The 13,009-nt window shown below is 40.4% G+C and overlaps 1 protein-coding gene across 1 annotated transcript in view; it reads right to left on the minus strand.

Moving 5' to 3' along the window:
- The window catches only part of ATP6V1B2 (ATPase H+ transporting V1 subunit B2), a 61,037-nt gene that overhangs the window by 20,896 nt on the left and 27,132 nt on the right, over positions 1-13,009 (minus strand). Inside the window, exons 3-8 of the mRNA XM_089658724.1 lie at positions 12,516-12,614; positions 8,827-8,920; positions 8,361-8,438; positions 4,805-4,944; positions 1,638-1,739; positions 59-156 (exon numbers count right to left, since the gene is read on the minus strand). Of these exons, the coding sequence (XP_089514850.1) occupies positions 59-156; positions 1,638-1,739; positions 4,805-4,944; positions 8,361-8,438; positions 8,827-8,920; positions 12,516-12,614 (611 nt within the window). The remainder of the gene's footprint in view (positions 1-58; positions 157-1,637; positions 1,740-4,804; positions 4,945-8,360; positions 8,439-8,826; positions 8,921-12,515; positions 12,615-13,009) is intronic.

Below are 13,009 nucleotides of genomic sequence, written 5' to 3' on the forward strand. Positions count from 1 at the left end.
CACTCTGATTTTTTTTCTCACTCATCCCCTACTGGCAAGTGCTGGGTCATACACTTACGTAGGATCGTTGGCCAAGTTCAAGAAGAGACACACATTGTCCATTGATCCGTTCTCCTCGAAATCTGACTTAAAGAAGCGAGCTGTCTCCATGTTTACCTTTGGTAAAAAATACACGAATGTGAGTATAGAAGACATACAAAAAAAAAAAAAAGCATTAGGAAATGGGAAAGTGCCACTAAGTATACTGGAACATCAAGGATATGGGAGTACAAGGTTAAGAAGCTTAATCCATATGCTGGTAGGCAAGACTTCAGTTTTAAGGTCAATTCAAAACAAATTGACTTCTTTGATCCTATTACTTCAACGATCTAAATGTTGCTGGTTGTATACAGATGCAGCATAGGATATGATAACTACAACCAACCTACTCAGGCCTTCCACCTCTGAAAGTGGTACCATTCTACATAATCTATTGGGAATGTCCATCCCCCAAAACTACTAAAATATAAAAAAGTAACAAAAAAAAAAAAGTTAACCAAATATTAATCTTGAAGAGGATCTGGAAGTATACAAACTCCATAACCACCCCTACCTATTACACTTCAGCTCTTTGGATGTACATAGTAATGTACAGAGAGTGAAGGGTCCAGCACAAGTTCGTGGCTGCAGCAGCAGCCACAAGCTTGTACTTTTTTTCTTCAGTCGGGGGTAAAATGCAGGAGGGGAGGGGCAATCACTATTCCGGCATTCTGACAACTGCAGGTGCTGGCTATTAGAATACAATAGCTGGAAAGACCTGCTCCTGTATAAATAATTCCTGTCTATTGCATGCTGCTGGACAACTGCAGGGAGAAGATGGGGCAAGACATCATACACATGCCCAAATTATTTAGATGGGTTTTTTCCAGCTTGTGACACCCATGTCCTCAAGTTGTTATTAATGAAATTCAGGCAAACACATACATGGGATCTCTCTCAACTACCAAGTGTTTGTAAGGTTCTTCAGCCGGTCCTGAAATTTAATCAGACAGCACAGCTAAGCTGACCGCTACATTTGCTAATCTCTCTGCCTTCAGCAGATGACTGCACAATGAGGGAGCACAGCAGCAGACTGAGGAGGCTCTCTGTCTTTCTGCAAGTATTCTGTCAGCACATTTTCACAACAAAGCCTAACTAGCTACTATCTCTGTCCTTTACTAGTCTGAGTGCTGCCGTAGAGAAGAATACAGAAGGCTGATAGATTCAGGCATTTGAACTTGTGACATTTAAAATGCACTTGATTTTGATTAATGAATACATAACCATTTTTTTTGTATCTGTCCTCAAAGATTAGTACTCATTAACACTATACTCTGGAAAAACGATTGTTCTCTTTCCTAGCGATGTGAACAAGGCAAAATTTGTGTGGGATAAAAAAAAAAAAAAAAACAAACAAAAAAAAAAAAAACTTGTTTAAAACCTGTTCTCTACAATTCGCTAAGCTTACTGCGGATAATCTGGACAGCATTTGTTAAATACGTCTAAAAAATTAACTGAGCAAAAGTGGACGACAACAATGTTTAACACGTGTTCTTCGTACTAACAGACGACTCTATTAAAGATTACTGATCATATACTACATTTTGTCAAATGCTTACCCCCATAGCAGCAAACACAATGGCAAAGTTATCTTCACTGTAATCCATAACATCCTTTGATTTCTTTACCAGGCCTGCCTGGCGACAGATTTGAGCTGCAATCTGGCAGGACACAAAAGAAACAAATGAGTACATACATATGGTTGCTATATAAAGCTTCCTCCCAAATGCTCAAAATTCCCAGAGTTTGAAACTAAAAAGTGGCATTTGCCGTTGTCTTTAAGGAATGTATATGTGCTTTAGTTTTAGATATATATTACATGCAGTACATCCAAAATAGATCAACCTAAATAATCTTAGCAATGCGAGTTGATGCTTTACAAAGCTTACTTCAATTTATCTTTGGCAAATATGTATGTACGGTATATGTGGGCAGATACTGGTTATACATGAAGGCTGTGCTTCAGTTTCAGTGGCACACCATATTTATATACTTTACTGCTAACAATGTACATCTATGAGTCAGATGACTTACAGAAAGCAATACACTCATTGTGTGGCCATTTTAGCTCAACAAGAATAGAATATTGTCAATGAGCACATATTTACAGTTACTGCAGTATTTGCCTTAAAATAGATGTAAACCCAAATTGAATCACATCTCAGGGTTCATTTAAAGCCACTTAAGGACCAGGCCCATCCTGACACTTCTCTCCTACATGCAAAAATCTGTATTTTTTGCTAGTAAATTACTTAGAACCTCGAAACAGTATATATTTTTTAATCAGGAGCTCCAGAGAATAAAATGATGGTCGTTGCAATTTTTTCTATGTCACACAGTATTTGCACAGCTGTTTTTCAAACCCAGTTTTTCAGAAAAAAAACACTTTATTGAATGAAAAAAACAAAAAAACTATATATAACCCAATTTTTTAATAACATATCATGCTTTAAAATTGTGCATGCTTGTAGAATGGCACCAAACAATGGTATTTAAAAATCTCCATAGGCGACGCTTTACAAATCCTTACAAGTTACTACTTGAGAGTTACAGAGGAGGTCTAGTGCTAGAATTATTGCTCTTGCATTGATGTTTGCGGCGATACCTCACGTGTGGTGCGAACGTTTACGTATGTGGGTATGACCTATGTATGTGTTCATCACTGTGCATGAGCACGGGGGGATGGGGCACTTTAATTTTCTTTTTTTACTATATTATTTTAGCACTTTTTTTATTTTTACACTGTCCCTTTAATTTAAAATTTTTTTTAATCACTTTTATTCCGATCACAAGGAATGTAACCATCCCCTGTGCTAGAAATAAGCAGTGACAGGTCCGTTTTATGGAGAATAAGAACCCACATCTCTCCCCTACAATGGAGCATTAGAATATATATATATTATCTAATGTGTAAAAAAAGAAACGGCATGGTTCACTTTCAGAAGTCATGAAGTCACTCCGGTCCTCCTAGGCCATAAAGATGAATGGAGGGCAACCCCTCCCACTTATCGGAAATACTGGCGCCTGAGGAAAATTTTAATACAGGGGGTTATGGCATCTAGCTGCAGCCATAACCCTAAATGTCAAAATCCTTATGTATTTTCCTAGTTAGGCGGTCAGCAAGTGGTTAAAAACACATTTCTAAAACCAAGTAATGGGCTTTGCAAATGTGTCGTGTCCTACTGGGAAGCCCACAGAGGACAGGTGAAGTGAGAAGAGACTGGTCATGTGATCTGTCAGTTTATGACTGGATATTTACTGTATTACTGACAGGGTTTTTATGGTGTTATCCTGGGCTTTACAACTAGGGAAAAAGCACACCTGTTTCAGGTGTATTAGAGACAGAATGCATGACTAGTCTATTGGCAATTAACCTGGGATTTTTTTTTTATATCTACATTAACCATATCAGGTGATAGCTTGTGAACTGGGTTGGATTTTTCTGGCCCTTAGGAATCAAGGACATATGAGATCCCTGGGACTTTACATGAAGACTGGACTGAACATACTTTCCAAGTTGGAGGAGAGCATCTCTAAGTTATTTATAGAATGTTCCAGTGAATCTATAAGGCCCCAGACTTTTCACTAAAAATATTGTGGAATGAATACCCAAAGAGGAGAGCTGTAATCACGTGCTTGGTTAGAGAAGTTTTGCAACGTCTATGTATTGTTGGAGATGGGCCTGATAATCCAGGAAAAAACAGATTGGGTGGTTGCAAACATTGCAGAGGCTTGTATATTGTGAAATACAATGGTGGTATCTGTGGTTGCGTGCACCATGCCTCTTTCAGGGGGTCAGTATTTTGGAAATGTACAGTATGCATGTTCTTCGTATGAATTAGGTAGGGGAAGGAACCTACTGTATTTGTTGTCGTATTCATGAAGTGAATAGAAGAAATTATCCATATGGTAGTGTTAAATTGGTTCATAAGCTTCTGTAAATCTGATTTAAGGAGCAGGAATTGACACATTGTGAGGTCTTGAGGTTTTCTGACTTTTGGAGGTCTACGAGTAAATATGGTGGATGAACTCTCCTTTTTCTGATGGGAGGTTTGAGCCATTAGTGCACCTCTAATCATACGCTTGATTGTTTACCAGTATATGTAGGGAGGGGAGTTTTCGTGTAGCTGTGGTCTATCAAAATTAAAGATTGTCGTCAATATCTGTTCCTTTGTCAAGAAATCAGTAAGTAAAGATTTAAAATGGAAGTCCAGGCTAAAACATTCTAATCTTAACCACTTGCGGACTGCCTGCCATGTACTGGGGACGGACGATCCATGCAGGCAAAGACATACTGGTACATCGCTGCCTGCTTCCAGGTTTAGGGCGCGTGCACCCCCCCGTTAACATCAGCTTTTTTTCTGCTGAACTCCTGCAGCCACTTCCAGTCTGCAAGCACTGTAGAGACAACTGCATGGCATTTCCCAGGACTGGGAGACAGGGACAGAGCATCATAACCCTATAACAGGAAGTGCCTGATAAAATACCCTCATGGCAGGATCACCATATATTATATTAATGAAAACAGATTTCAAAGTACTGAAAATTAATTTTGAATTACATTACTATATAACCATTTACAAAAGAGTTTAGTGATTATGTATACTTTAAAGTCATTTTTAATCTAACTTTCAGATATTAAATGACTGTTCCACTTTATTTGAGACTGTATTATATGTAGAGATTTGTAGTATAGCCACTACAGGCAAGGGAATTCCAAACTTGCCTCATTGTGGGGAAGACCGGCAGCAGAGAAAATGGGGATCTTCTGTCCACGAGCGATACTGTTCATACCATCAATAGCAGATATCCCAGTCTGGATCATTTCCTCCGGGTAGATTCTGCACTGTGGATTAATGGGCTGTCCTGCAGGAGATGTACACCATGGACAATGAGACATCTAGAGTGGCAAAACCAGGCCTTGCAGATTCGGGAAAATTGAGAACTTATTACACTTAAATATGTGCATGCAGATTTACCCAGCCTCAATATTCCAACAATGAATTTGGGCAATTTAGATACAAAAAATTTGATTCTCTGCCAAAAGTTTGCAATAATGCTCAGCCACACTTATGACTGACATAGTCAAATATGACACAAATCTATATTATGGAGTTCTCTCCCTTCCTTTGGTCAGATCCCAATTTCTTAATCACTTGCCCTCCAGAGGCTTTATCCCCCTTCCTGACCAAACCATTTTTTTCGATACAGAGCTGCGTTACTTTAACTGACAATTGCATGGTCATGCAACACTTCACCCAAATTAAATTTATGTCCTTTATTCCCCCCACAAACGGAGCTTTCTTTCGGTGGTATTTGATCGCTTCTGTGTTTTTTATTTTTTGCGCTATAAACTAAAAAAAAGAAAAAAGACCGACAAAAAACAGAATATTTTTGACTTTTTGCTATAAAACATATCCACTAAAAAATTAAAAAAAAAAATCAAATTTCGTCAAATTTAGACCAAAATGTATTCTGCGACATGTCTTTGCTATAAAAACACCCCAATACATGTAAATTAATTGGTTTACGTGAAAGCTATTTGTCTACAAATAGCGGTATATACAGTGAATTTAAAAAGTCTACACACCCCTGTTAAAATGTCAGGTTTCTGTGATGTAAAAAAATGACAAAGAAATTGCTTCAGAACTTTTTCCACCTTTATAAACTGTACAACTCAATTGTAAAACAAACTGAAATCTTTTTTTTGGGGGGGGGGGGGGGGGAGAGTAAACAAAACTAAAATAATGTGGCTGCATAAGTGTGCACACCCTCATATAACTGGGGATGTAGCTGTGTTAAGAATTAAACAATTACATTCAAAATCATGTTAAATAAGAATCAGTATGCACCTGCCATCATTTAAGAGTGCCTCTGATTAACCCCAAATATAGTTCAGCTATTCTAGTAGGTCTTTCATGACATTTTCTTAATCGCATCCTACAGCAAAGCCATGGTTCGCAGAAAGCTTCCAAAGCATCAGAGGGATCTCTTTGTTGAAAGGTATCAGTCAGAAAAAGGGTACAGAAGAATTTCCAAGTTATTAGATATACCATGGAACACAGTCATCAAGTGGAGAAAATATGGCGCAACAGTGACATTACCAAGAACTGGACGTCCCTCCAAAATTGATGAAGATGAGCAGAAAACTGGTCTGGGAGGCTGCAAAAAGCCTTACAGCAACATTAAAGGAGCTGCAGGAATGTCTGGCAAGTACTGGCTGTGTGGTACATGTGACAACAATCTCCAATATTCTTCATATGTCTGAGCTATGGGGTAGAGTGACAAGATGGAAGTCTTTTCGTACAAAGAAAAACATCCAATCCCGGATAAAATTTGCAAAAACACATCTGAAATCTCCTAAAAAGCATGTGGGAAAGGGTGTTATTGACTGATGAAACCAAGGTTCAACTTTTTGGCCATAATTCCAAAAGATGTTTGGCGCAAAAACAACACTGCACATCACCAAAAGAACACCATACCCACAGTGAAGCATGGTGGTGGTAGCATCATGCTTTGGGGCTGTTTTTCTTCAGCTGGAACTGTGACCTTAGTCAAGGTCGAGGGAATTATGAACAGTTCTAAATATCAGTCAATATTGGCACAAAACCTTAAGGCTTCTGCTAGAAAGCTGAACACGAAGAGGAACTTCATCTTTCGGCATGACAACGACCCAAAGCATACATCCAAATCAACAAAGGAATGGCTTCACCAGAAGAAGATTAAAGTTTTGGAATGGCCCAGCTAGAGCCCAAACCTGAATCCAATTGAATATCTGTCGGGTGTTCTGAAGAGGGCTGTGCACAGGAGATGCCCTCGCAATCTGAGATTTGGAGTGTTTTGCAAGGAAGAGTGGGCAAATCTTGCCAAGTCAAGATGTGCCATGCTGATAGACTCATACCCAAAAAGACAGTGCTGTAATAAAATCAAAAGGTGCTTCAACAAAGTATTAGTTTAAGGGTGTGCACACCATATTATTTTAGTTTTTTATTTTTTACTTCTTTCCACCTAAAAGATTTCAGTTTGTTGTTCATCTGAGCTGTAGTTTATAGGTTACATTACAGGTGGAAAAAGTTCTGAAATTATTTATCTTTGTCTCATTTTTTTACATCACAGAAACCTGACATTTTAACAGGGGTGTGTAGACTTTTTATATCCACTGTATACTGGAATTTTTTTTTCTTTTATACTAGTAATAGCGGCGATCAGTGACGTATAGCGGGACTGCGGCAGGCATTCTGACACTGGGTGGGAAATGACTGTCACTGACATCTCCAGTGACACTAATTCAGTGATCAGTGCTAATAAAAAGCACTGATACTGTACAAATGAAACTGGGCAAGAAGGGGTTAACATCTGGGGTGATCAAAGGGTTAACTGTGGGCTGTGTGTTTTGCTAGGGAGGCATGCGGTTTTGTATTGCTCTGCACAAAGCAGCATGCTGGAGCTGACAGGGGAGAGATCTGTACAATTTACATACAGAGCTCTCCCTCCTCAGTGATACTTGGTGATCGCCAGTTGCCGGCGGGGAATCTCCAGCCGGGACCAGGTGATTGACAGCTGTAGCCATCAATGATGGTGCGGGTAGGGTGCGCGCGTGCATCCCCTATCCAGAAATACAAAATCATGTATATATGCACATGATTTTGCGCACCCTTGCCACCCTGTAGCAGTATTTGCACTATAGAGCAGCAGGGAAGCGGTTAAACAATTCAACCCCACCACCGACAGGAGTTGCAGGGAAACCAATATCGCATAGCTCAGTGCTGCCACTGCAGCTCTTTGCCAGATTTCCAGGATGCAGTAGATGGATAAATATGATCCATTTAAGGTAACTGACCTACCAGTATTTAATGAACATTTAACATAACTGAGCTAATCATTTTTATGCGGTACAGTACTTTGCCTTCTCAAAGAATGCAACAAAATTAAAAATCATATACAAATCCACATATTAAAATCTATCCAAAGATCTGCACAATAAAAATTACACTATGGACTGATTCATACCAGAATGCAGTGTGTTGCAGCGCATAGGATTTTGCATGTTAAGGCAATATGGCAAGCAGCCTTTTAAAAATGAACAGGATATAATGCATCTCACGAAATGGAAAAACTGCATTCTTTACAGTGTGATGCACTAAACATCGTGCATTATGGTGCACTGCAATGCACTGTAATTTAGCTGCGTTGTGAAGGTCTGCTGGGGTGCCATCCAGAATGACACAATGGTGTAAATGAGTTTCAAGGGTCCTACAGAAATGTCAGCGTTCCTTACTTACCCATGATGTCTAGATAATCCTCTGCCAGCACAGTGGGTCCCCGATCTATGGGTTTCCCTGAGCCATTAAACACACGACCTGTAAGAAATGGGAACAAAAATTCTTAAACTTCCAGACAGAATCAAAATAAGGATGTGATGCATTCAGAGTTTCTAGTCAGTATGTCATAGTTGCCAATGTTAGTGATTCCAAGAGACACTTTGCTGCTCAAAATCAAAAAAACTCCATTATAACAAATTTCCTAAATGGAGGGATAGATTTTTTGCATACAACTGTTCAATAAACAAGTGTACAAAAATATACAGCATAATTAAAATTTATCACAGCAAAAATTTTGATATAGCTAGATCAACAAACAAAACCAACCAAAACATTTCCAGGAGTTCATCTTTAAAAGCAGCACTGACCCTGCAGCTCAGATCAGTTGGTAGCTGTAGTTTATACTGTATGGTGAGACTTTACATACCCAGCATGTCCTCAGATACTGGAGTTCTCAGGATATCACCAGAAAATTCACAGGAGGTCTTTTTGGCATCAATACCTGATGTTCCCTCAAATACCTATACAAGATGATACACAGATAAACATAAGTAGACATAAAGAATGTGGACAAATCAGAGGTAGGCAAGCAACTCACAACTAAAATTGCCCTGTAATCTTCACCAAAAAGTACACAAGATATTTTCTTTAGACCCACTAAAAAAAAACCACTCTAGAAGTGTTCCAAGAGCAGACGTGTGTGGCTAGGTAAGCGAATAAGGAAAGCTAACAGTTTACTGAAGAAGGTCAAGAAAGGGCAAAGGAGGATGAAATATTGGAATGCAAATCCAATCATGAAGATTAAAAATGATGGGCTGGGGACTGTATTGTGTGTAAACCTAATGCCTCATTTGTCAGGATAATATATATATATATATATATATATATATATATATATATATATATATATATATATATATATATATATATATATATATATATATACACATATACATATACACACACACACATATATATACACACACAGTGGGGCAAAAAAGTATTTAGTCAGCCACCAATTGTGCAAGTTCTCCCACTTAAAAAGATGAGAGAGGCCTGTAATTGGCATCATAGGTAGACCTCAACTATGGGAGACAAAATGAGAAAAAAAATCCAGACAATCACATTGGCTGATTTGGAAAGAATTTATTTGCAAATTATGGTGGAAAATAAGTATTTGGTCACCTACAAACAAGCAAGATTTCTGGCTCTCACAGACCTGTACCTTCTTCATTAAGAGGCTCCTCTGTCCTGCACTCATTACCTGTATCAATGGCACCTGTTTGAACTTGTTATCAGTATAAAAGACACCTGTCCACAACCTCAAACAGTCACACTCCAAACTCCACTATGGTGAAGACCAAAGAGCTGTCGAAGGACACCAGAAACAAAATTGTAGACCTGCACCAGGCTGGGAAGACTGAATCTGCAATAGGCAAGCAGCTTGGTGTGAACAAATCAACTGTGGGAGCAATAATTAGAAAATGGAAGACATACAAGACCACTGATAATCTCCCTCGATCTGGGGCTCCATGCAAGATCTCACCACGTTGGGTCAAAATGATCACAAGAACGGTGAGAAAAAATCCCAGAACCACACGGGGGGACCTAGTGAATGACCTGCAGAGAGCTGGGACCAACGTAACAAAGGCTACCATCAGTAACACACTACGCCGCCAGGGACTCAGATCCTGCAGTGCCAGACGTGTCCCCCTGCTTAAGCCAGTACATGTCCGGGCCCATCTGAAGTTTACTAGAGAGCATTTGGATGATCCAGAAGAGGATTGGGAGAATGTCATATGGTCAGATGAAACCAAAATAGAACTGTTTGGTAGAAACACAACTCGTCGTGTTTGGAGGAGAGAGAATGCTGAGTTGCATCCAAAGAACACCATACCTACTGTGAAGCATGGGGGTGGCAACATCATGCTTTGGGGCAGTTTCTCCGCAAAGGGACCAGGACGACTGATCCATGTACAGGACAGAATGAATGGGGCCATGTATCGTGAGATTTTGCGTGCAAACCTCCTTCCATCAGCAAGGGCATTGAAGATGAAACTTGGCTGGGTCTTCCAACATAACAATGATCCCAAACATACCGCCCGGGCAACGAAGCAGTGGCTTCGTAAGAAGCATTTCAAGGTCCTGGAGGGGCCTAGCCAGTCTCCAGATCTCAACCCCATAGAAAACCTTTGGAGAGAGATGAAAGTGCGTGTTGCCCAGTGACAGCCCCAAAACATCACTGCTCTAGAGGAGATCTGCATGGAGGAATGGGCCAACATACCAGCAATAGTGTGTGCAAACCTTGTGAAGACTTACAGGAAACGTTTGAACTCTGTCATTGCCAACAAAGGATATATAACAAAGTATTGAGATGAACTTTTGATATTGACCAAATACTTATTTTCCACCATAATTTGCAAATAAATTCTTTCCAAATCAGCCAATGTGATTGTCTGGATTTTTTTTTCTCATTTTGTCTCTCATAGTTGAGGTCTACCTATGATGCCAATTACAGGCCTCTCTCATCTTTTTAAGTGGGAGAACTTGCACAAGTGAAAGTTTGATTTATGATTATTATTCTGTCCCATTACTTTTGGTCCCTTAACAAGTGGGAGGCACATATGCAAACTGTTGTAATTCCTACACTGTTCACCTGATTTGGATGTAAATACCCTCAAATTAAAGCTGACAGTCTGCAGTTAAAGCACATCTTGTTCGTTTCATTTCAAATCCATTGTGGTGGTGTATAGAGCCAAAAATGTTAGAATTGTGTCGATGTCCCAATATTTATGGACCTGACTGTATGCATGCCTGACAATGTTGGGGCATGCTCCTAATGAGACGACTGATGGTGTCCTGGGGTACTTGCTTCCAGATCTGGACCAGGGCATCACTGAGCTCCTGGACAGTCTGAGGTGCAACCTGGTGGTGTCGGATGGACAGAAACATGATATCCCAGAGGTCTATTGCATTTAGGTCAGGCAAGCGTGGGGGCCATTCAATGGTATCAATTCCTTCATCTTCCAGGAACTGCCTGCATACTCTTGCCACACGAGGCCATGTCATGCACCAGGCAGAAACCAAGACCCACTGCACCAGCGTAGGGTCTGAAAATGGGTCCAAGGACGTCATCCCAATACCTAATGGCAGTCAGGGTGCCATTGTCTAGCCTGTAGAGGTCTGTACGTCCTTCCATGGATATGCCTCCCCAGACCATCACTGACCCACCACGAAAACAGTCATGCTGAATGATGTTACAGTCCACATAATGTTCTCCACGGATTCTCCAGACCATTTCATGTCTGTCACATGTGCTCAGGGCAGGGGCGGACTGACCATTTGGAAACTCAGGCACTGCCTGGGGTCAGTAGGGGGCCCATGAGATGCCCCTGGTAACTTTTTCATAGGCTTTTTTGAGTTTGGGCAAGGACACAGGGGCCCCATGATCCCTTATTGTCTGGGGGCCCCATGAGTTGTCAGTCCGCCCCTGGCTCAGGGTGGACCTGCTCTCATCTGTGAAAAGCACAGGGCGCCAGTGGCGGGCCCACCAATTCTGATGTTTAATGGCAAATGCCAATCGAGCTCTATGGTACCAGGCAGTGAGCACAGGGCCCACTAGAAAACGTTGGGCCCTCAAGCCATCCTCATGAAGACTTTCTAATTGTTTGGTCAGAGACATTCACACCAGTTGCCTGCTGGAGGTCATTTTGTAGGGCTCTGGCAGTGCTCATCCTGTTCCTCTTTTCACAAAGGAGCAGACACCGTTCCTGCTGATGGGTTAAGGATCTTCTACGGCCCTGTCCAGCCCTCCTAGAGTAACTGCCTGTCTCCTGGAATCACCTCCATGCTCTTGAGACTGCACAGGGAGACACAGAAAACCTTCTGGCAATGGCTCGTAACAACCCCCTCTGCTACTTAACTGACGAGATCAATATCCCAGGAGTTTAATGGGCTTGATGCTATATTCTGATTAAAAAGTGTTCCTTATTTTTGAGTAGTGTGTGATCTATATATACACATACACACACAGTATATGTACATTTATTGGTTCCCACATAAGATCTGTGTACATACTATGAATCATTGCACCATTTTTTGTTTCCAACATTTTACCTGTACCACAGCTTTAGATCCACTGACTTCCAACACTTGCCCGCTTCTTTTTGTGCCATCAGGGAGAGTCAAGTGGACAATCTCAGAATACCTGGGGAACTGAGAGACAAATAGGAGTGAGAAAGGAAAGTGATAAGCACAATAGATTGTTCTGTTACAGTGTTATTGTAAAGGGATTCCGCTTGCAACAATTGCAAAGAATTGTCTTTAAATTATTATCCAGACCCATGTTAAAAAGCCATGCCCAGTGCCCCTAAAAAAAAAAAAAAAAAAAAAAAACAAAAAGGAGGGAATATTGGCATTACCTTTGAATTTTGACAGACAGTAGATGCACAAGTATCTAAACTAGCATGGAAGCAATTTGATACATACCCAGTTTGAACATTAAAAGAACTTTGATCAATACCAGTTGGCACATCATCCCATTGTTTAGTAAACTCTATGAACAGCCTTGCTGTAAAAGTGCCATTTGGATAGCAGTCATTTGTTGTCAG

Source organism: Staurois parvus, unplaced genomic scaffold (assembly GCF_062004578.1).
Source record: "Staurois parvus isolate SC_StPar_1 unplaced genomic scaffold, SC_StPar_1.0 ptg001090l, whole genome shotgun sequence".
NCBI classification, from domain to species: domain Eukaryota; kingdom Metazoa; phylum Chordata; class Amphibia; order Anura; family Ranidae; genus Staurois; species Staurois parvus.